Raw genomic sequence first — 22,515 nt, forward strand, 5'->3', positions numbered from 1 at the left:
TGATAATAGGTCTCCCAGGTGGGTCCTCAGTGCTGTCCCTCAAATGGCCCACAGGCCGAAGGCACAGGAGTCACGAGGGGACCTCTAGCAGTTTCACAAAGCAACAGCTTGCAGGAAACAGAGTGTGAGGAGGCCAAAGTCCTTTGTACGAAATGTGCGCAGGCGTTGGAGCTATCGATAGCCTAATGAACTTGGTTGGGGAGCGCCAACAAGCATATGCACTTGCTTATGTAGGCAGTACAAAGGGGTTCGGGTTATGCGGTCCCCACAAGGGATACTGGCCTCAACTCGGTGTGAAGGCAGCTCAACCTCAAGAAATGTAGGAACCCACCTCCTGTGTTGCGGGAGCCTTCGGAGTCTGCAGGAGCTCAGGATCAGCAGACCAGTCAGTTGCGTTGTGGTGCCTGCGACTGCCTTCACCCCAAGGGAGATACTTCAGTTGTCCTTGATGCTCCATAGGTCCTACACAGAGCCTGTATGGTGCACGGGCACAGACGATGCTTTGGACGGAGAGGAAGACGAAGTTGGGCCCAGTCGAATTCCTGCGAAGTCCAGAGTGTTCAGACGGTCAAAGGTCAGTGGTTTCTTGATCGGAATCTTGTCCACATCGAACCTAGGGTCGTACAGACAGGTAAGCCCTTTTGTACCTGCGGGAGACCTATGCCGTGGGTACATGGGTACCAAATATTAGGGACTGACAAGGGTACCCCAGTATCCAATCTGGAGTGTACCTAAGTACATAACACAACCAATTTAGGGAGAAAGCAAATAGACTGAGGCCCTGATTAGCAGGATCCCAGTAAGACTAGTAACAAACCAGCAAAACCACAGGCAAAAAGTGGGGGTAGCTTTGCAGTCAGATCCTACCTACCTACAATTAACTGTTGTTAAGGTTGTACGCAATGCTGTTATGTTGAGTGATGGCAAGGTTTGGAACCTAAAAAGGATTGCTGTTGTCAATCAAGGGTTAGTAAGGGATCATAAGTTTGCCAAGAATTTGAACTTGTTTGGTGATGACGACATTTGTGGAAGCAGTGTAAATAATAATAGGGAGAATTATGTTGTTGGAGGAAATGAAGCAAGTGTGGTAAGACAAGATGGAGAAGAAGATTTCCTGAGTATGGATGAAAGTGTTGAAACCGGTTTCAGAAATATGTTGCCTGAAGTGAAAAGTGAGAGATCCTCTGAAGTTGGCAAACATATAAGGAGCAAACCCAAATGGTTATCAGATTATGAATGTGATCTACATGCAAAATAGTACTGCATTCATTTATTCGTTTTGTTGTTAGGGTATTCTTAATTTCTTTATTTTTTTGTTTGTTTTGTAACGGGAAGATGTATTATGTATTTGTTTTTGTTTGAATGCAATCCCTCATGCCGATCCCTGGTTACTTCTAGGGATTCTAGATTGTAAGGACAACTGTCTGAGGAGTCGGCGGAGCAAGAGGGCATTCAAGCTGTCTGTCTCCAATCTGATTTTGGTGCTTCCAGCAGAATTAAACTTCTCAACTTATTCCTGTGAAGCATCATTCTTTACATTAATTACTTTGTTTTTCACTTGCAGGTGTTGTTAATGCAGGCTGTCAGGGGATAGGGCATCTCGCAAACGGCCGTGCCTTCTTCCGGTACAATGGCATCTATGTGACTTTTACCTGCAATCCTGGATTTTGGCTCTTCGGGCACCGCAGTAGCAGTTGTGTAGCTGGAAAGTGGAGACGGTCTCCTCCGGTGTGCGTAGGTAAGTGTTGCACCCCATCTAAAATGTTCTCTTCAGGATGTGGGTGCTAAGAATGAAGGTGAATGTAGATCATAGAGAGAAGAACGTACCAACGGCCATATTTGTCCACGTCACTGGCACGTGTACACCAATACTCCTTTTAATGATGGTGGCCTCACAAGCATATGACTAATGGGAGTCCAGTAAAATTCTACGCGTAAAATGTTAACTTCTCTTGGTTTTTCTATGTCTGGAATGGTAAAATGTGTGTCAGCCTTACAGACCTACTCAATGACATTAAATGTAACAGGGATACCTCCATAGGACTCTTTTTTCATTACACAAACTTTGACACAATACCCAACATAAGCATGGGTAGGCCTTTTTATTGATCTGATTTTTTTCATCTTCTCTTTTCCTATTCTTTTACTTATTTATTATCTTCTTTTTATCTCTTATCTCCTATTTCTCTCTTCTCTTTATTTCATAGATTATTCGAAGATTATTCACTAGTGTACAGTATATTGTGTAATCCAGTACATTGTAATACACACTTCTTATATACCTCTTATGAAAATACTTCCTGTTGATCATACGACTGAAGCTGTTATGTTTCTTTCCAGCTGATATATCACGTCAATTTTATATCTGTCTACACCGTATGCCATTTTTTTGGTGTTTGTCTATTGAAAATACCTAATAAAATAATTTGAAATCGAATTGTAACAGGGATATTAGAAATCCATAACATGTAATATCCCATAAATAATCCTCTAATGTATAGCTCTTCCCTCTAAATTAAATGTTTTATAAAACGTTTTTGCAGAGATCATTTTGTATTGGTATTAAAATAGCAATTTGCATATCCCTTGTAAGGCCTGTACTGGCCTGTCAGGCAGACTGTCAATCTGGCCCAGCCAGGTGCACCAGATTGAAAAGTCTAGTGTATGGGCCTACACACGGGTCATTTCAAAGCTGACCCATCTGGCAGGGCCAGGCTGCCCACAAGCCCAATCCAACACTGGGCCTAAAGCGCTTTCGGGGTAGTGCAATTCATTATGTATGTGAAGCTTCATATCAGTGGTGAGGGCGTAAAGCTTTCCAATTTGTAGTGGGTTCCTGGGTGCCATTTGGATCGCATTGTTGAAAGGGTGTGGTTTGAAGATTGTGCTGTATGGTGGGACTGCCCTTAATTTGCTGTTCAAAAACAGAAATACGATTTCTGGTTAAAAAAAAGTAATTTAATCTAAACATGCAGAAACACATCAGCGCTGCAACTAATGGAGCCAATTTTCAGATGAACACCCTGAGAAGACTGAAACCATTCATACCAAGCCCTAGTTATTCCCAGAGTAGAATACGGGAGTGTCGCTCTCTGCGGCCTTCCCAGATCAACAACCGCTCCACTAGGAGCCTCAATCAATACAGCCGCTAGACTCATCACAGGCTCCAGAAGAAACTGCCACATTTCCCCCAACCTTCGTGCCCTCAACTGGTTACCTTTTGAGGCCAGAATCCATTTGAAAATCGCCTGTATGACTCATAAGGCATTGCACCAAAAAACTCAGAGATACCTTGCGGAGAAACTAGTACTATCTGGTAGCAGTAGAACCAATAGGAGCTCTGATAATCTTCTACTTAAACCACGTTTCTCCAAGAAAAAAACGTACAATCGTACCTTCTCAAGAATGGCCCCCAGGATTTGGAACCCCTTGCCCACAGAAACGAGACTGAATCCGTCGCTGCTTTCTTCAAAAAAGAAGTGAAAGCGATCCTCTTATCTAGATTCACCTGAACTTTCTTATATATACTTGTTGATATGTGCTAGTCGCTTACTTTTTCCAGGAATGTATATGCTTAATTCATCATATTCTTATGTATTTGTCAAGCACCCTTATGTGCCTTGTAAAGCGCTCTGATACCCGCAAGGGTCTTGTTCGCGCTATACAAAACTGTCAAAATAAAGAAAAATAAATAAACATTTGCGGTGCAGCTTTGCCTGTTAGTAAGGCGATTTAAAAAGAACATTTACTTTACTCATTCTTAACTTAATGGTCATTGGAGAAAGTGAAAGGTCATATCTTATGAGGTCTTCTCATCCTTTTATCCCTTTATGGTTGATAAAATGATTACCGTTTTCATTCTATAATAACTGCTGTGTCTACTTACTGCTCTTAAAAAGTTGTTACATCAGGATGTGAAATAGTATATCATTTTTTGTTGATAAACGAATGCAGCAAAGTTGTACCAGGCTGTGCTATTGTATGTCATTGTTCACTATGGTATGTTATAAACTAACTTGTCGAGCACAGTGCTCACCATAGGTTTTTTTGGAAACGTGTGTAGAGAGAGACGACTGGGAGATGAAAAACTTACATAGAGTCGGAGAAAAGCCTGGTTTTCATGGACTTCGCCTTTTCAGGTGGACCTTTTCTAACCTGAGGAATTTCATAGCAACATCACCATAATCTTTAAATGATGGGTTTTTAAGTGTGTTATAGCATACAGACGTGCAGGAGAGTGAGAAGAAATGTGGGAGATGCATACAGGTACACAGAAAGGCCCGCGTGCCAACCTGCAATGTGTGAGGGACAATGATGGCCGATTCTTCAGAATTGTGTTAAATCTACATCTGCAGGTTTAAGCCTTTGGTTGGGTGCAGATTCATGAATATCAGAATGGAAGGTTAAGGTTTGTGTTGGGTGGTTATTTTGAGAATGACAAAAACACAATTTTGTTCTTGATTGAGCTGTAACCAGTTATTAGGCAACAACATTTGACAGCTAGCAAACTGTGAATATGCAGTGGAGTTTACTGGATGAATTTTCTCCATCACAGCGATAGTATGGTGGAGGAATGTTAGCCAATGGATTCTATTTCATATTGGGGAACTCATTACGAAGCTGGTTGGACGAGTGTCCGACCTGTATCGTGTCAGAAACAGGAATGCCCGACGTGGAGCCGGCAGTCCCGCTTCCCAAATTAGGATACAACCGCCTTAACAGCAGTCAGAAAGTGTACATTTCCTGTTGCGGCTTGGGTTGCGGGCTGCAGCACAAGCCGCAATCGGAAAATTACACTTTATAAAAATCCATGCACCGCATAATGCCTGCCACACGATGCATGGATGTTTGGTGGGGGCCACACAGGTGCTCCTAAGGCCTCACAGCAAAGGCCGCAGAGGGATGGGGGTCCTGCTAGGGGCCCCCAAAGTCAGTTTCTGACAGCCTTTCAATGGCAGTCGGACTGCCGAAGAAAGACTGTCAGAAACGTGCATCGTGATCCCCAAGGTGGTGCCTGAGCAGGCACCGCCTCCATTTAGGGGATAACGATCCGCCCTCCACCCTACTGGCTCCTTGACCTTGTCGGAGGCGGAGCAGATTACCCCTGCAGGCATCAGTCAGACCGTCAGACCGTCTGTATCATAATATCGCAGTCAGATCGATGCCTCAGATGGCCTTATCCCTGACTTCGTAAGGAGGCCCCAAGTTTCCTACAGAAATTCGAAGATTTATCATTTCAATAAAACGCAATGATATAGTTTATAATAAACGTGTAATATTTACCATGCAAGCTTAAATAAAAGAAGATGAAAAATGTATACAACCGCCACATTTATAAGTATTAGGCCTGCACTGTCAAAAGTTGTTCATTTAGAAATGCTAGCTCACAAATACTTTTTTTGTTAAAATGAGATCATGTAAAATGAAGTTCTTGCAAAATATGTAACTCTTGACCTCCACTAAAAGATGCTATTTCATAATAAGATTAACATTTTCTAAAATGATTCACATATTTCTTGTAGAATGTTGTTGCTTTAATAAAGCTTATTGTTATAATTGATTAGTATGTCTTTTTATTGGTATATGCCCAATCATATATGGAGTATCAGCGAATAATTTAGATGTTGACCTCTTAAACTAACTCGTTTTCCCTTTTCAGAATATGTCATTGTAAACATTTTTTTTTTCATTAAAAGATGTTTCAACTTCAACATACTTTAGTCTGAACGATAGATTGGTACAAGTATATGTGGGAAAACTCAGCCATAAGCATAATGATTTTGATATTAGTTGTAACAATTTTAACTAACATATTTGACTGTTCATTGTTCTCTGGAAGATGTTTGTTTTGCTGTGTTGGCCTGCTGTCTGCTGCCTCCGCTCTGGGAGTAAGAGGACTGAACTTTACTCTCTGCATCCTGCTTTTTAAGGTTCTCCAAAGGCTTGCCTGAGCTTGCCTCCTGTTGCTGAAGTCTCAGGGACATCAAATACCTCCCCTGCACCTTTCGTCTAGCACCTGAACTCCTCTGCTGTGAGTCCTGTCCTGCCAAGTAGTCCCAAATCCAGTCCTGGGCTCCTTGGAGGTGAATTTGGTGCTGCAATCAAGAGACCAATGCATTGACTTCAAGCGTAGACACTTTGCTGCTCCGTGCACCGAAGCTGTGGCCCCCACTCGCTGAGTGCTTGATGCAACAAACACAACTTACAATGCATTCCTGACTTTGCCAAGGTATCCCCTCCAAAGAACTGCTGCTGTATGAGTCTTGAGCACCACTTCACTGGGGTCTGTGACACACCACTCCAACTCCGACACAGCCAGGTGACTTTCGTTTGATGCAGAGCCTTCAGTCCAGCAGTTCAACATCAACGCCGAAGAATTGACGCAGCATGCTTTCAACATCTACGCATCATCAACACCATGTCGCCTTCAGGAACCGAGGTCTAGCACAAGCGCACTGATGCATCACCTCCTCTGTGCAAAGCTTCGTCCCCGAGCAGGAAAGCTGCACCAACGTTAGGAACCGAAGCATCACCAGCATCCGTAACACCTCACCGCTTCTGTGCCACGCATCGTCTTTGATTCCGATGCATCCAGGGCACCGTAAGGGGATCTGCGTTGATTCCTGTAATTAACCCATGCTCTGTCGTAGTCAGATTGAACTTTTGAATTTCTCCCAGTCAAGCGCGACCAGATAGCGCCGGTCTGAGCTATTGTTTCTTAAGAACTAGAACTGTATTTAACCTTGTAGAATTCATAACTTGATTGTGTATGTTGGATTTATTTTGTCGTCCTGGCCTTGTTTTATAGATAAACTGGTGTGGAGTAATTTTGTGGTGATTTCAGTGTGTTACTGTGGGTGTGTACACAAATACTTTACACATTGCCTCTGGAGATAAGCCTGACTGCTCTCTGACAAGCAACAAAGGGGGGTAAGTACAGGTTATCTTTGATGTGTAACTTACTCACCTTTACTAGGATTGTGGGTCCCTACTTGGACAGGGTAGATACTGCAATTTCTAGCAACCTTCAACAAGAATATTCTACAGCTTGCTGGGCACTCAGTATTGATCTTTACTACCAGGCAGAGCAGCAGGTCCAGTTCCCCATTTACATGTAGCTCACCCCTCACTAGGAGCAAGCCACTTCCTTCCTGTTTGCTCACACAGGGAAAAATATTCTTAGGTATGCAGGTTTGTAGTCTGTGGTAAATGAAACATCTACCATCAATCAAAAACGTGGTCAAAATAGTTTGGACCACATGATAACCTTCACTCTAAGTAAGGAATTTAGGCTTGATCATTTGCATAATCCTCTCCCTGATGATTCAGGTGCCTATGCCAAATTTTCCCTTACTTGATACTCCACCAAAATATAGTATTAATACTTCCCTGTTTAGATTGCATCAAAATTATGTACTTTTTAGCATTCCATGAATTGATTCAGAAGCTACAGAGAATCCAGTGCACAGTTGTCAGACACCTCTTAACCTTGGCTATTATTATAAAAAGTCCACAGGGGGCATAACATTCATGCACCTCGGTGTCACTTTAGCATTACAGATGGGGCCACAGGAGCATGCATGGCTTCTTCTGGAATATGGTTTACACTGGCTCGGAATGTGTGGCAGCGTGACCACAAGGTGACGCACTGACTGTTCACCATCGTAGTAGCCAGTGCAGAGTTAATGCACCACCACAGAAGGTGGTGCATAGTCAATGCACACCTCAAAGGCAGGCCTTGGGAGGGGATAACAGGAATTCCACTGGTCCTTCAGGCATCCCTCTAGTGGTTGTTTTATTAACACACTGTACCGTACTGTAGGCAATCCCTGCACCCTCTTAGAAGAGAGAAAAGTGAAGGTAAATAAACGAGCTGTGGTTTCAAACTGTGGCTCTGTCTTTCACTTATGCACTCTTTTTGCAAATGGACTACTAAATATTGAACAAAGAAATATAATGATACAAGGATACAGGGGACAACATATTGAGGACCAAAATATCATTAATGGTGGTGCACATAGAGTAAGTATAGATTTTCTATTCCATCTCCACATCTGTGCACCTTGAAGATATATATATATATATTTATGTAGAGTTAGATATAAAAAAATCTATACCTACCTTTCAATATTTCGCATTTCAATATTTTGTCCTTAATATTTCCGTGTCACAATATTCGGTCTTTGATATTCAGGGGGCACACCTCTCTTTGCAGAAGACATCTATTAGTATTCATGCCTGCCCTGGAGCCAGTGCATTTCTTTAGTGTAATTGGGCAGACCACCTACAGCACTCTGCTGTCTTTGGCTAGGTTTGCGCTATACAAATACCACATGCATACATATTGTTTCCGTATAAGCTGGGCACACAGAGGTAAGGGTGCACCATAGTGCGCACAGAGACAGTACCCTCAATATGGTCATGTTTTAAAGTGTCATTTCAATCTCTACTATGGTCGCTTATGATTAGACACATTAAATTGAAAACAATGTGCCTCGCTCATCATACCATCCATGACACAATCTTTTGCTTCTCACAGCAAAAACTACACACCTACCATGATTCCAGACATCAGCAATCTGGGTGCACTCTGTCCTTATTTCTGCATGCTCTGCAAGAAATTTCATATTGAAGGAAATTCCTTTTTTTGTTCAAAAGATCAAGATGCAAATATGCTCCTAGCAAGAATAAGAGTAGTTTGCAATTGTTTTGAATTTCAAAGAGCACTAGGAATCAGAATCTGCCTTATCTCAAACCACTGTATTATAATCAAAACTACATTTTGTAGGTATCTGCTTCAATTAGTTATTCTATTCTTATACTATGCCATAACACCTCATTCGTGAGTACTTGACTTGTAGATCCAACATGCTACTTAACTCATAATATAAATCAGAGTTGTTCATGAACACAATATGGATATGAAGCCCTATTTAAATGGTACTATACAAAGCTTGGCATATGATTTCAGGCCTACCTAATCATGACTAGTTGTTTGACAATCCTGCTTAAGAGCCTGATATGAGTTTGGCAGACAGTGTAATATCCGTTGTGATGGGGACAACATTACCTCCACCATCCAAGGGGTACTCTGCCCTCCAAATTTAGAGATGACTGCCAGCCCTGTGGATCGTCTGCCAAATTTGGAAATGACTGCACTCCATGTAGTCATCTCTGTACAGTGAAAGGAACCGTCATCACAACAGTTCCTTTCAATCTACTAAACGTTTGGTGTATAGCCACTGTTGGTTTTGACAGCCATATACCAAACTTTTGACTATTTTTGTTTTGCAAAAACAAGCTCTCAAAGTGGAAGTTTGTTCTTGAAAAAACAAAAATTAATGACTCCCACACCCTGGAAATTTTCTCCTAAATAGGGTGGGTGGTGTAATGTTTGTCCTCTGGCCGCCCATACCCTGTTGGACACTTGGAGCAAGTATTTCATCGACAGAGCCAATCGGGGATCCATCAACAGAATACTGAAAGTACTCACGTCTCTAAATAAGGCCGGCCCACCGAGGGTTTGGTGGTGAGAGAGCGCAAGCTCACCTGCTCAACATACTCACCTGGGCCCATAAAACTAAGCATGTATTTAAACAGGTAAACCTACACTCAATCAATTTTAAATGTTACCCTTCGGAATCTTTACCATTTGACTTACCAAACCAAGTCACCAATACCTAAACTCCTAGAGGCTCAAGGGAGTTAGCAAGAAAATAGGTAGTAAAATAACATTTAGCATTTTCTAAATAACCACAAACTCGGGAAAGGTTTAAGTTATTTTATCTAAGTAAAATTTTAAATGTTTAAAACCATGAAATCAATAATTTCTTGTCTATTTAGAATAATAAAGTTTGAAACAACATATGCAATAGTGTGAAAAGAAATATCGTTAAGCATTAGACAAAGGGTGTGTAGAGAAGGGGAAACAGTACAATGACAAACCCACACTTTATAGTTACCTAGAATGGTGTGAAGACCAACCCTGGCCACGGGCTGAGACAAAGGATAAGAATCCCAAAGTGCAGGTGCCAGCGAGGAAGAACAGGTACAGATCAGAATCAGGACAGGTTACGGACCAAATTGGATCAGGACATGACCACCACAGGCTAGGACTGGCACCCACAGCAAAGTGCAACGCCAGCTTAACACCCCTCTCTGCAGCTAACAGTCGAACCCCGATTGGGTTATCGAACTCCTTCCCAGAACCCCGATTGGTTTATCGAATCTTCTGACAGAGTGCTCCGCCAGCACCTCTGCTCTCGATCACCTATTGAGTGCGTTGGGTCAGTGACAGGTCAGCTATTTGGACAAGTCGGACAATCTAACTAACTAAGCCTACCCTAGTTATAGTATTTTCCAGGTCAGTGTACAACTCCCCAATTTTGCAAATGTGTGAATCCCACAATTTTATTGGTCAGAAGACAAGGAGAGGTCATCACACCATATTAATATGAGGTAACTGTCAACCATGTATTAAAATCACGTTCCCTCCCATAACTTTATCTTCCCATACACTTTTATTCCACCCGGCAGTGAATGTAACAATAACGTACAATGTTTTAACAAATGAATCAATACAGCTTCCTCTGGCAGGGTGAGGGGGTCACTTTTCTCATAGTCTCTCAGTCCATGTCTGATTCTGGCACTGGTTCAATGCCATGGTTTCAGTGGCTTGAGTTTCTTTGCTGCGACGCAGTTCCTCCAAAGATGGAGTTCAGAAAGACATTTCAGGCCCAAATGCGATACATGCAAATATAGAAGAGAAACAGTTTTAGAGACACAAAATAAATGAATGCACTGTATACCACTTATTTCTATTCTATTCCCATTGTTTTATTTTAACTATTGCATTAAAGGTTAAGCAGAACAAACAGCTTAGCAAAAGCAGGGATGCAAGCTTTTTGCACGTTAGGACACAAAACATCCATCTTAGTTCTAGTGCGCAGAAGCAAATGTTTCCCACCAAGCGAAATAACACGTCATGTCACGTGAGTGTGACATACGCATGCACAGTAGAAAATCCCACATAGCAGCAGCCATTTTAATGCAAGCAGATTATGGATAGTAAAAGCATATTGTCGAGCTTCCCCTAGATACTAAAAATGTTGTGTAATGTAATAATAATATAACGAAACATGTTAGTTAGTACATTAATATTATTCGAGAGGGTTGAATACAAGCAAGTCACTTTACATGTACAACCTTGCTCCATCAATCCCCTCTTTGACGATATTCTATATCATCACTAATTAATGAAACAGATGCCAACTTTTACATTTCACCCAACTCAATTTCTTCAAACTTTCTGTTAAAATTCTTCTCATTTTTCATGTGAAGATCTTTCACTTTCTTGTACAAATTTCCATAATGCTCTTCTAATTCATTTTCATTAATATTTCTTTTCTTTCCTCTCTTATTCACTGTATATGTCTTTTTATGCTTGCGAAATTTGCAACAAGTTATTATCCCTAAAATCAGTAGGGCTATACCCACCATTGGCATCAGTATTCTACCTACAAAACTTTTCCCTACGTTAGAAAACCAACTACCTATTGAGGAGAGACCATCTGTAAGTCTCTTCCATGCACTATCAACCTCCAGTGGTTTGAGTTCTCTTTCTAAATGTGTAATATTCCTTACATACCTTTTAATTTCTCCACTTTTGTCAGGTATGTAAGTGCAACAATGTTGCGCTTTCAGCATTCTGCAGACTCCACCCTCTTTTGCCAACAATGGATCAAGAGCAAGTCGATTTTGTAAAACCATTGACCTTACCGCAACAAGTTCAGTATTGATCATTAAGAGTTCTCCAGCAGTGTCAGTTGATAAACGATCCACCACTGTTGACAATTTGCAAATTCTTTGAGTATTCAGAACCACTCCCACTGAAGGTATCAGTGCAATAAATATATCACCTACAATTTCTGCAAAACTAGCTCTTTTACTATGCGTTAGTCCATTGATTTCTTCATTGCTTCCAGTGATTGTGTTTACATGATATACTTTTGGGAATACTATTCCAACATAGCAACTCCCGTACCAATGATCAGGCAATTTGTAATATGCTTTGTTCCCACATATGTAATAAATTCCAGGGAAAAATGGCTCAGTTCCATCCTTGAAATCCCAACCCCCAATTACTTTATAATTGTGTTCACATTCACTACAACCAATGAATAGATTATTATAATAACTCGTTCTCTCCCTGTGGAGACAGAGTTTCCCTTTCTTTTCAAAGTCCAGCAACATAGCAGCATGAGTGTTGCCGTTCAAGGTGTATTCTTTATTTTCTGCCCATTTAGGAATGTTTCGTTCCTGTTCTGTAGCTTTTCTCTGGAAATCCTCACTCCTTTTCTGAGCTAAATTCAAAAATATCTTTTCTTCTTCATGTAAAATTCATGTTAAATTGTTCTTGTGTGCTTCAGCTATATCTATTATACTTATTGTTAGAAAATATTCACCCATATAACGAGTTATGTCACCCTTAGTATGTACAGGATTTAGGTTACTATGAATAGGAAGTTCAGAGAAAATCACGTCGGAGTTAGAATAATAATATTGCAAGGGTCCTTTTTTATAAAATAAACTAGCTAAAATACTACATGAAATACCATAGGTCAGGGGCAAATGGTGGTAAGGGACACCCTCCGCTACAGACAATGGTAGTTTCATACAAACATACCAATCGCTTATTTCCATTGCCTCTACATAATGTACTAATACATTTGCAAATACGTTCAAGTGTGTTCTATTTCTAACTTTATTGTATTGCAATTCTTCCTCATCTGATGCTTCTAAATCCACTCTTTGCTGCCTAAAATTATTTATTCTTCCATGTATATTTAACTTTTCAGGTGCATCTACATTCTCATGAATATTAGTGTTATTCTTCTCACTTTTATTCATTAGGGAAGGAGTAGCTACTGTCAGTCCTAACCACACTATGAGTATTATTACTATATTACATGTGCATATTCTACAGCATGTTTTTAAGCAGTTTCTTTTCGGTTTACCATCAACAGTATAATCAGCCATTTTTCGATTAAGGAGACTTTAGCCCCTCTTAGAGACTTTTCACAGGATTTTAACCTGTCAAATTTTCAAGTTGGTCTCACTTCTTCGTCTGTTGGATCATCAATTAATTCATCATCATTTTCATCACTCAGTTCTAGATTTTCAAAATCTTCAAGGATGACATAGGTCCATTCAGGGCCTCTGAACTTATTATTCAGTCTTTTCAGCCGTGGACTCCTCCTTTTTAATTGTTCTGTGGAAAGCCCAGTTTGACTTGATATTTCGTTTACTTGCTCTGGTTCTTCATTTATTGTTTTGAGGCGAAATTTCAATCTTTTGACAAAACTAGGCCACTTATCTCCCTTTCTGAGTCTTTTGGCTGGCACTGTGCTTTGTTTTTCTTCAATTGCTCTTTTATTCTCATTCAGCGGTGGCACAATTTGCACATGTCGACGCTTTGTCAGATAACATGCTTGCAATATCGATTACGCCCGCACAACTGTTACGAGAGCGTATACAACCACTTTTAAATGATGTATGAAAGTGGTGTGTTAAAAATATACTCACTGGTGCTCCAATATTGATACTGTGTGAGTTTGACTGACACTGCGGTGTTACAGTAATTTTTGCCTTTATGCACAATCTGTAGATTGGGTTTCCAACCATTCTCCTGTGATGAATTCGGTCACAAGATTGAGAAATGCGCATACTATGAACACTCCACTGGCTCTCGCTAGCACAGATAGCCACTACTACTATAGTATGTATTCAACTTGCTCATGCAGCACGCATGACGAGGAGAGCATGGAGCACTCAACCACCCAGAAACCACATTGCAGGCATGTAATCTGTATGTTTGTGATTGTGTTTTTGTCTTCACATGTTTTTTCGTTTCACTAATTTGGTCGAAAGGACACCAACTGTAAGTACGCAGTTAGGTCACTGTGGCCGAGGGTTTGGGTACACCTTACCGTGTATATATCGCCCAGGTCACTCACACTTGGTCCTGACAAAAACCTGGCAATTCCCAATACAGGTTGTAACATGTAGATCTTTTTATCCTTTTGCACCTACACAGATACTGTCGGTCAACCTAACCAACGCAAGTATCGAAAAATTGTTTTAACATTGTCCAGTAGCTTTAGAATAACGTTTTTTCCATAAAGTTATATCTGGTCAATTTTTAACCCACCTTTTTTCACTTCACATTCAAGAAAAATTACCGGCTCCACTGTAATCAGGTGTCGCAGCCCTTCGGACGCCATTCGGCTGTCCGGGTGGGACCCCGATGATGAAGCATGTCACCAACCAGGTTGGTGAGTGAGGGGTCTTCTAACAAAAGAATATCTTTCTTTTGTACACTCCCTCTCCCCACACTCCATTTAGACCTTGACAGGTCCTGTGGTGGTACTCCTTCTTTTGTTTGTTTATTTCAGGGTCAAGGGGACCAGGAGTATCCCCCTCCACGTTGTGGGAAAATCCCTTACTCTCTCTTTGTTTTTTGCACAATTTGTACATCTTCGTTGTCTGTATTCCTCTCTAACTGACTTGGTCCATGTCTTGCTTCTGTTTCTTCTGCCTGGATGCTAATCTGGCCTTGTTCAGGAGTCTGCTGTATTTGGCTTTGATTTTGTCGTTTTCTTCTTCCTGAACACGTTTTTCTACATCTATCTGATCCTGCTCAGGTATCTCAATCTTTTGTTTTTCTTCTTCCTGAGCCTTCGCCCTATTACCTATCTGTCCCTCCTCAGACTTTGGAACTATGACAGGTATCTGAAATGTCTGAGTATATTGATCGCTCCTTATCTGTTCCTCCTCAGAATTACTATTGGTTTTGATTTATGTAATTTGAGTACGTTCTTCTATTCCTGACTCTATCTATCACTCTGTCTATCTATATAGGTCTGGCTTCTGGTTCTTATAACATCTGCAGGAATGTCAATCACTGGAATCCATTCATCCTGACTGGTGCTCGGTTGTTCATCATCAACTACTTCGGAATCACTTTCTTGAGACTCCTCAGCTGCACAACCTTCAGCTTCAGTTTCATCAGGTTCAGCCACTCTTTTAGGGTAAGCTTCCACCCATTTTGAAAATAGGCAGACAATGACAAGGACAAACTTCATTCCTCTGCAAGGGGGTAACTGAATAAAGTCAATCTGAAGACGAACAAAAGGACCTTCTGCTTTCCAAATTTTTCCTGGCAACACTACAGTTTTCTTTCCAGGGATCATTTGCTGACAAATTAAGCACGTATGGCAAAGACTCTCTGCTACATTCCTGAACTTCGCATTAAACCAAGTTTGGCTGAACAATCTGATCATGGCGTCTCGCCCTAGGTGAGAATCACCATGGAACATCCTAGCCATAGGAGCAAGCATACTGTCTTTTAACACAGGCCTTCCATCGAGGTAAACAATGACACCATCTCCAGCCCTTCTCTGACAACCTATATTTGCCCATTCCTCCTTTCATTTTTGCTCTGCATCATTTTGCAAGTCTCTCACTTCTTCCCACGTTTTCACTCTTTCAAGCAACATAAGTTGGCAGCTGTTTCTATTTGTTTCAATTTTCTTGTTTATTGCCATTTTATTTTTGGCACAATATTGAGCTAATTGGTCAGCATATCGGTTACCTGCTGTCACTCTGTCATTGCCAGATTGGTGAGCAGCACACTTGACCATAGCCACTGTTTCTAGTAATTGGATTGCTTTCAGCAAATCTTTCACATAATTTCTATTTTTAATAGGAGTGCCTGATGAAGTCAGAAACTCCCTCTGCATCCAGAGTTGGCCAAAATCATGCACAACTCCATAGCCATATTGGCTATCTGTATAAATAGTCACTTTTAAATTTTTCTCAATTTTACAAGCCTTTGCCAAAGCAATTAATTCAGCTACTGGTGCAGATTTAACTCCAGGTAAATAGGATGCTTCTACTGGACCCCATAGAGTACATACAGCATAAGCAGCACTCAAACCTCCTTCCTCATGTCGCATGCATGAACTATCTACAAATAGCTCATGTTCTGAGTTTATTAGTTGCTCTTCTCTTATATCTGGGTGAGGTTTAGTACAGTATTCTGTAAGATCAATACAATTGTGTTTGACTTCATTTTTAACTTCTGCAAAGTGTAAATCAGGCAACAATGTTGCTGGGTTTAGAATATTACACCTAGCAATAGTCACGTTTTCTACACCTACAAGAATTCGTTCATACTTAGTCAGCCGACTAGGAGTTAGGTACTGAGTTTTAGTTCTGGTCAACAAAATCACACTGCATGTGGGACATATACGGTTACTGGATGCCCCATAATGGACTCACTTTGCTCAAGACTCATGCAAGTTGCTTCTACTGCTTTCAGACATCCTGGCAATGCAACTGCCACTGGATCTAGTGTAGAGGAAAAATATGCAACAGGACGTCTCATCAGACCATGAATCTGAGTCAAAACTGAAAGTGCATCTTTTGAATAGTCAGGCATTCCTAATGCTGGAGCAGAACACAGACAATTTCGTAATTTTAGGAAAGATGACATGCTTTCATCATCCCATTCTACTGGGTCTTTTGCTCTTTTCTTTGTCATTTGTATCAATGGTTTTGCTAGGACTGCAAATCCCACTATCCATTGTCTACAGTAGCCTACAACTCCAAGAAACATTCTGATTTCTTTCTGCGTTTGAGGTAGATTCATGTTTTGAATTATTCTGATTCTTTCAGAAGTAACCCTTCTGACACCTCTCTCTATCTGGTGTCCCAGATATTTCACAGATGTGGTACAAAATTGCAGTTTTTCAGGTGATACTTTGTGTCCTCCTTTACCTAAATGATTCAGTAGAGCAAAGGTATCAACAACACAGTCATTTCGATTCTTAGACGCCACCAGTAGGTCATCTATATATTGCACCAGAACTGACTGTCCAGGCAATATCAGAGATTCAAGACACTTTTTTAAGATCTGATTAAAAATCGATGGACTTTCCGTGTACCCCTGAGGGACACGATTCCAAATGTAGATATGGTCGTCGAACTTGAATGAGTTGCTATCTGGATGCAATGGTATAGAAAAAAATGCATGGCACAGATCTATTACAGTAAACCAGCCTGCTGCCCACGGTATTTGATACAAAATCACAGCAGGGTTTGGCACAATTGGACAACATGGGACAACAATTTTATGAATTTTGCGGAGGTCTTGTACGACCCTGTACTTTCCGCTTGGTTCCTTTATGCCAATTATGGGTGAATTACATGGACTGCTCATTATATCTTGCAAAATACCTGCTTCAACTAGACGTTTTATTTCTAGTGCAACTCCTGCTTTTATTTCTGGGCTCATTTTGTACTGTCGAATATTTGGGTAAACTGCACCTTCTTTTACTCTCACTTTTACTGGATCAACATCTGCCATTAATCCTACATATTTTCCCGTGAAATCCCACACTTTAAGGTTTACTGTATGTTGTAATTCTTTTGGCAAATCTTCTAAGGTAAACATTATATTTTCAGTTCCTTGTTTTGCTAACATAATTTTCTAAATTCCATTTTCATCTGGGGTTTGAATTTCAACACCATTTGGTGTACAAAAGATAGTACAATTCATTTTGCACAGCAAATCCCTACCTAACAGGTTTACTGGACTGGAGTCACATACAACAAACTTGTGCATTGACTTAGGGACTTACGAGGGGAAACATGGCGGCCGGCTAGTTTGCGGGTCGCGGATGTCGGGATGGTGACGGTGCAATAGTAGGGAAAACGGTGCTTTGGGCTGTGATCTACGGCGGAAAAAGAAAGCGGATATCAATCTGGTCACCTTGAGGATAGTGGGGGAGCTAGGACTGAGTTCTGGAGCCTCCTGGGTTCTGTTGTTTGCCGCAGGCGTGTGGTGTTCTGTATTTCGGCAGCGAAGGGTCGGGCAGCTAAGAGGAGGAGCCGCGTTTGACTCGGGAACCGCGCCCGTAGAGTGGAACGGCTCTGCGGCTCTGCGGTAAATGACGAACTCTCTGTGTAGCAGCGCCTGGAAGAACGCCGCAGGCATTACCCGGTGGTAAGAGAAAGCCCTCGAGAACGGTGGAGGAGGAGTGAGTGTTGAGGTACTGAACCTCCCGGTACGTCCATCTGATTAGAGTGCACTCGGTAGTAGAAGAATGGAGTGGCAGCCGTAGAGTAAGAACGGCTCTATTGTGGACGGAGTTTCTTTGGGGCATTGTTGTGGCGCATGGCGGAGGCTGGGGGGCCCGGACAGTTTTGGGAAGAAGCGGAGGAGGAGAAGCTGCATTCTGTTACACAGCCGCAGACTGCAAGTTGGAAGAGAGCGGCATTGGAACTAAGCAGAGGTTGTCAGGCATCAGCTAGGGCTTCATGGAGAGGTGCTGGGGGTAGGGGGAGAGGAGAGGAACCTTTGGGAGTAACTACGCTTGAGGTAAGGGGGTCAGGAGGAGTGGTAGGACCCCCCACGTTAGGTTTAACTAGCAGAGGGTTAGCCAAAGTACAGATAAGGAGTGTTGATAAAAAATAAAGTGGTTTGTAGGAAGTTAGTGGATAGCGTAGATAGAGTAGAGGGCCCCCGGTCATTGAGAAGCACAAGGAAGGGTATCCCTGAGGTATCATTGGGTAAGCTGAAGACCCTGCAAAAGGAGCCCTGGAAGTGTACTGTAAAAGAAGCTAAGAGTGGCAAGGGGGGAGAGCTGGATACGGAAGTAGGAAGACAGAAAGGGGTTGATTATAAGGTAGTTACGACCCCGTCATTGAGCGCATATTTCAAGCCTATCCCAAAAGTGCTAATATTGAAGGCACAGGATACACTGTCAAATCAGACCCCAGACCTTACCTCAATAGATATAGAGACACAAGATTGGTCCCTGCACATAACTCCTAATAGGTTTCAGGCTCTTGCAATGGAGGAGGAAGGGAGCTGGGGTGTGCAGGATACTGATGAAGAGATTAAAGCAGACACCCCAATACATCTAGATACAGTGTTAGCAGTCGGAGGTGACTTGGAGGCAGGGGGTGCAGGGGGGGGGGGGACTTTTGACAATAACAGATAGCCCGCTGACAGATAACAATAATAAACACTTAGAAGAAGAAGCTCGGTGGACCCTGAGATAGACTGCACGGACTCTTAGGTTGTGGCGATTCTTAGAAAATTAGAGAAGGATATTCATCAGGGTTTTGAAGCTTCAAATAAAAACCAAGAGAGTATAAGAACTTCTTGTAGTTTACTGGAGGTAAAGCTAGATAAGCTAGCAGCCCGCACAGAAGCGTTGGAGTCAGAAGTGAAAGTAATGCGGGAGAGAGTCTTAGATAATCATAAAGAGATCGAGGCTATCAAATTTAGAGGGCGAGAGAATGATGAGAGAGTTGAGAGACTTGAAAATATGCAGAGGCGGAATAATTTGAAAATTCTGAAGTTACCAGAAGGGAAGGAGGGATCGGAAATAAAGAGCTATGTAGTGCAGCTACTCAAGACAGAGTTACAGCTAGAGGAAACGGAAGAGGAATTGATGCGGGATATTCAGAGGATTCATCGAGATCCTTTCCGGTTGAATCCGAACCGCTCTAAACCCAGAAAGATTCTAGTTAATTTCTTGACTTATAATTTGAAGGAGAAGATTTTGGCATCCGCCCTTAAGAAGAAGAGTATAATTGTGGATGGAATTGCAGTGGCTATAAGGTCAGATTCATCACCTGAAAAAACAGTGGAGAGAGCAAGGGTTTTAGTTCACGTAGGTGAACGGGGAATACTCCTGTACCCCTGGGTATATCGTTAGAAACAAGCAAGGAGTACCACCAACATGGAATCGCCGATTTCTAATGGGGTGTGTGGTTATACAACAGTGAGAAAATTCTCCTTTTGTTAAAAAAACCCTCACTCACCACCTAGTGGTGACATGCTTCATCATCGGGGTCCACCCTAATGACCTAGCGTCATCAGGGTGTGCTTCAACACCTGTTTACAGTGGAGCAGGTTGTGAGTGAGGGTGCGTGAAAAAAATGATAAGTGTGTTAAAAATTGTCCTGGTTTAACTTGGGAAAAATAAGATTTTTATTTGCAAGCAACTGGACAATGTTAAAATAAATGGCGAGATAGAGTGAGGGTAATTATGAGCCCATGTATCTCTATGTGTGTCTGGTCTACATGTTTCAACCGTAAAGGTATAAACTAACCAGGTTTTTTTCAGGACCAAAAAATCCTGAGAGTGGATGGTCTGCGTCCCCTAAAAGACGCACCCAGTCCTACTCTCTGGGACCACAAAAGGGCAAAAGTGTGCCTGTGGTGTGAGCTTGAACCGCAATGGGTAAGCCTAAAAAGATCAAAATACCTGTAAAGGAAGGATGAAGACAAATGTCAGATTTTAAACTTCTACAAGCCTGTTACGTTGTGCAGTGCCTCAAATTCGTGTCTGCATGCTGTCAATCCCATTAGAAAAAGTACCTTTTGCTTGGCGTCGCAAAAGTCCAGGCACAAAGAGTTGCTGATTGTGCCTCTTCTCAGTGTGAGGATGTGGAAGTGCCTAGGCTGTAATTTGGCGATAGATATTAACCACAACTTGCAAGCTTTACAATTATACGTGCTGTGTGGTACCTATATATCTATACAACTCACGCGCATTTCATCATATTACGTGGCGTGATAATGTCTCGCATTCAAATTGTGCAGACGAGATCATATTTTGTAGGTAGTGCATGTGCTGCCATACTTAACATACTCAACATAAAACAGACTCACTCACAATAATACATGTAGGACATACAAGTGGTTGATAAAATAAGGCTTACTCTCAATGGGGTATTAGGAGACCTCATAGGGCAGGGAAAGGTTATCCTCACTGCAAAAATGTATTCTGAAACATAAGATAGGTAAATAGTTTCGTGAATAGCGTATTGAGGGAGATCGGAGTCGTCTCAGAAAAACATGGAGCCGTGCTACTTGGTAAGCGGTGCCCGTTGTAGATCTGTGGGCTCGTCTGACTAGATTTTTACTTACAGTTTCAGTGCGAGGTCTGTGGCCGATTACCTATTTCCGTCCGCCGCCCTGCTACAAGGAGACCGGGAGCTCGGGGACTAAGATATGCACGCAGGGCTTCTGCGAGGGGCGGAGCTACGTGCCGGTCACGTGGGGCGTTGCTACGAGCGCCGAGGGAGCAGCTACGAGTATGGTGGCTGCAAAGGCTCAATACTTGCCGCCTTTGATGGGGTTCGAATCTCAGCTGGAGAACCGTGATAGTGGTATTAAATTAAAGATATACACGAAGTGTATCCGCATTGTCAAAGTCAGGTGAAATAGCTAAACTGGCTTCAAAGGCTCAAAACTTATCACCTGCCACAGCTAATAGGCAGTGGGAGTTAGGGAAGCGTATGGAACCACTTAGAGCATTAGGAGCCACTGTACAATTGAAATTTCCAGCATTTTTAAAGGTAATGTGGCGGAATAAGATGCACACTTTTAGGGGAGTTGAAGAGGTGGATGTCTTCTTGGAGCAATGTCAAGGGGAATAGCAAGTAAAGAAGGGTGATTAGATAATGGAAGGTCAGATTACAGCCCGGCACTGATATCAATGTAATGTAAAATGTAATAGAGAGGTGCACCATCACTAGGGACATCCACAAGGTCAAGGCCATGGGTGTTTTGGTTGGGTTTTCCAGGGGAGGGGGAGAGGGAGGGGTAGGAGGGTGGGTGGCACGGGGGGAGGGTTTGGAGGAGGGGGGAGGGGAGGGAGAAAAGGGAAAAAATATCCTCATGGGCATTCTTGTCGCCTGGCACTGGGAGAAAGGGGTTAGTTGTTATGAGTGGGGTTAACTCTATGGAACTAAGGTTCCTTACATGGAATGTCAATGGCTTGCGAGTGAGGTCAAGGAGACAGTTGATTTTGAAGTATTTAGAGGATTCCCCTGCTCATGTGATTATATTGCAGGAGACGCACTTGTCTGAAGAGGAAAGTAAAGGTTTTTTTTCTGCTCAACGCTGGATTGCTAGTGCATTTTTTACACCCCAACAAATAGTGACAAAAGGCGTGGCAATTTTGATTAGGAAAGGGGTTAACATTGTTATGGAAGATAAGGTAGCAGATAAGAAAGGAAGGTGGGCGATTGCGAAATTAAGAGTGGCAGGGGAAGTGTTGGTGGTAGTTGGGTATTACGGTCCAAATCTGGACGACGAATCTCCTTTAGATGAATTAGCTGGTGAGTTGCTGGATTTTGCTGGTAAAATAATCATGGCTGGAGATTTTAACTCGGTGTTAGATTCTAGGCTAGATAGATCGGAAAATAGTAGAGCTGTGGTAAATGGTAAGATGTCGGCCAGGATAAAACTTCTTATGGAACAGCAAGGTCTATGTGATATCTGGAGAATAAAAGCAGGTCAGCAGTTAGGGTATACTTTCCATAACAAGAAGTACAATCATAGCTCCCGCATAGATTATTTTTTGATTGATGTGAGGTTGAAGGATTGGGTAAAGAAGGTGGAACATCTGGGGGCCCATGTTTCGGATCACT

General features: G+C 42.0%; 1 protein-coding gene across 1 annotated transcript in view; it reads left to right on the forward strand.

Annotated features, from left to right (window-relative positions):
- The first annotated feature begins 910 nt into the window (after positions 1-910).
- The window catches only part of LOC144773868 (uncharacterized), a 196,871-nt gene continuing 175,266 nt past the window's right edge, over positions 911-22,515 (forward strand). Inside the window, exons 1-2 of the mRNA XM_078658952.1 lie at positions 911-1,172; positions 1,565-1,738. Coding sequence (XP_078515078.1) covers positions 911-1,172; positions 1,565-1,738 — 436 coding nt within the window. The remainder of the gene's footprint in view (positions 1,173-1,564; positions 1,739-22,515) is intronic.

Source organism: Lissotriton helveticus, chromosome 8, assembly GCF_964261635.1.
Source record: "Lissotriton helveticus chromosome 8, aLisHel1.1, whole genome shotgun sequence".
In the NCBI taxonomy this organism is placed as follows: Eukaryota; Metazoa; Chordata; class Amphibia; order Caudata; family Salamandridae; genus Lissotriton; species Lissotriton helveticus.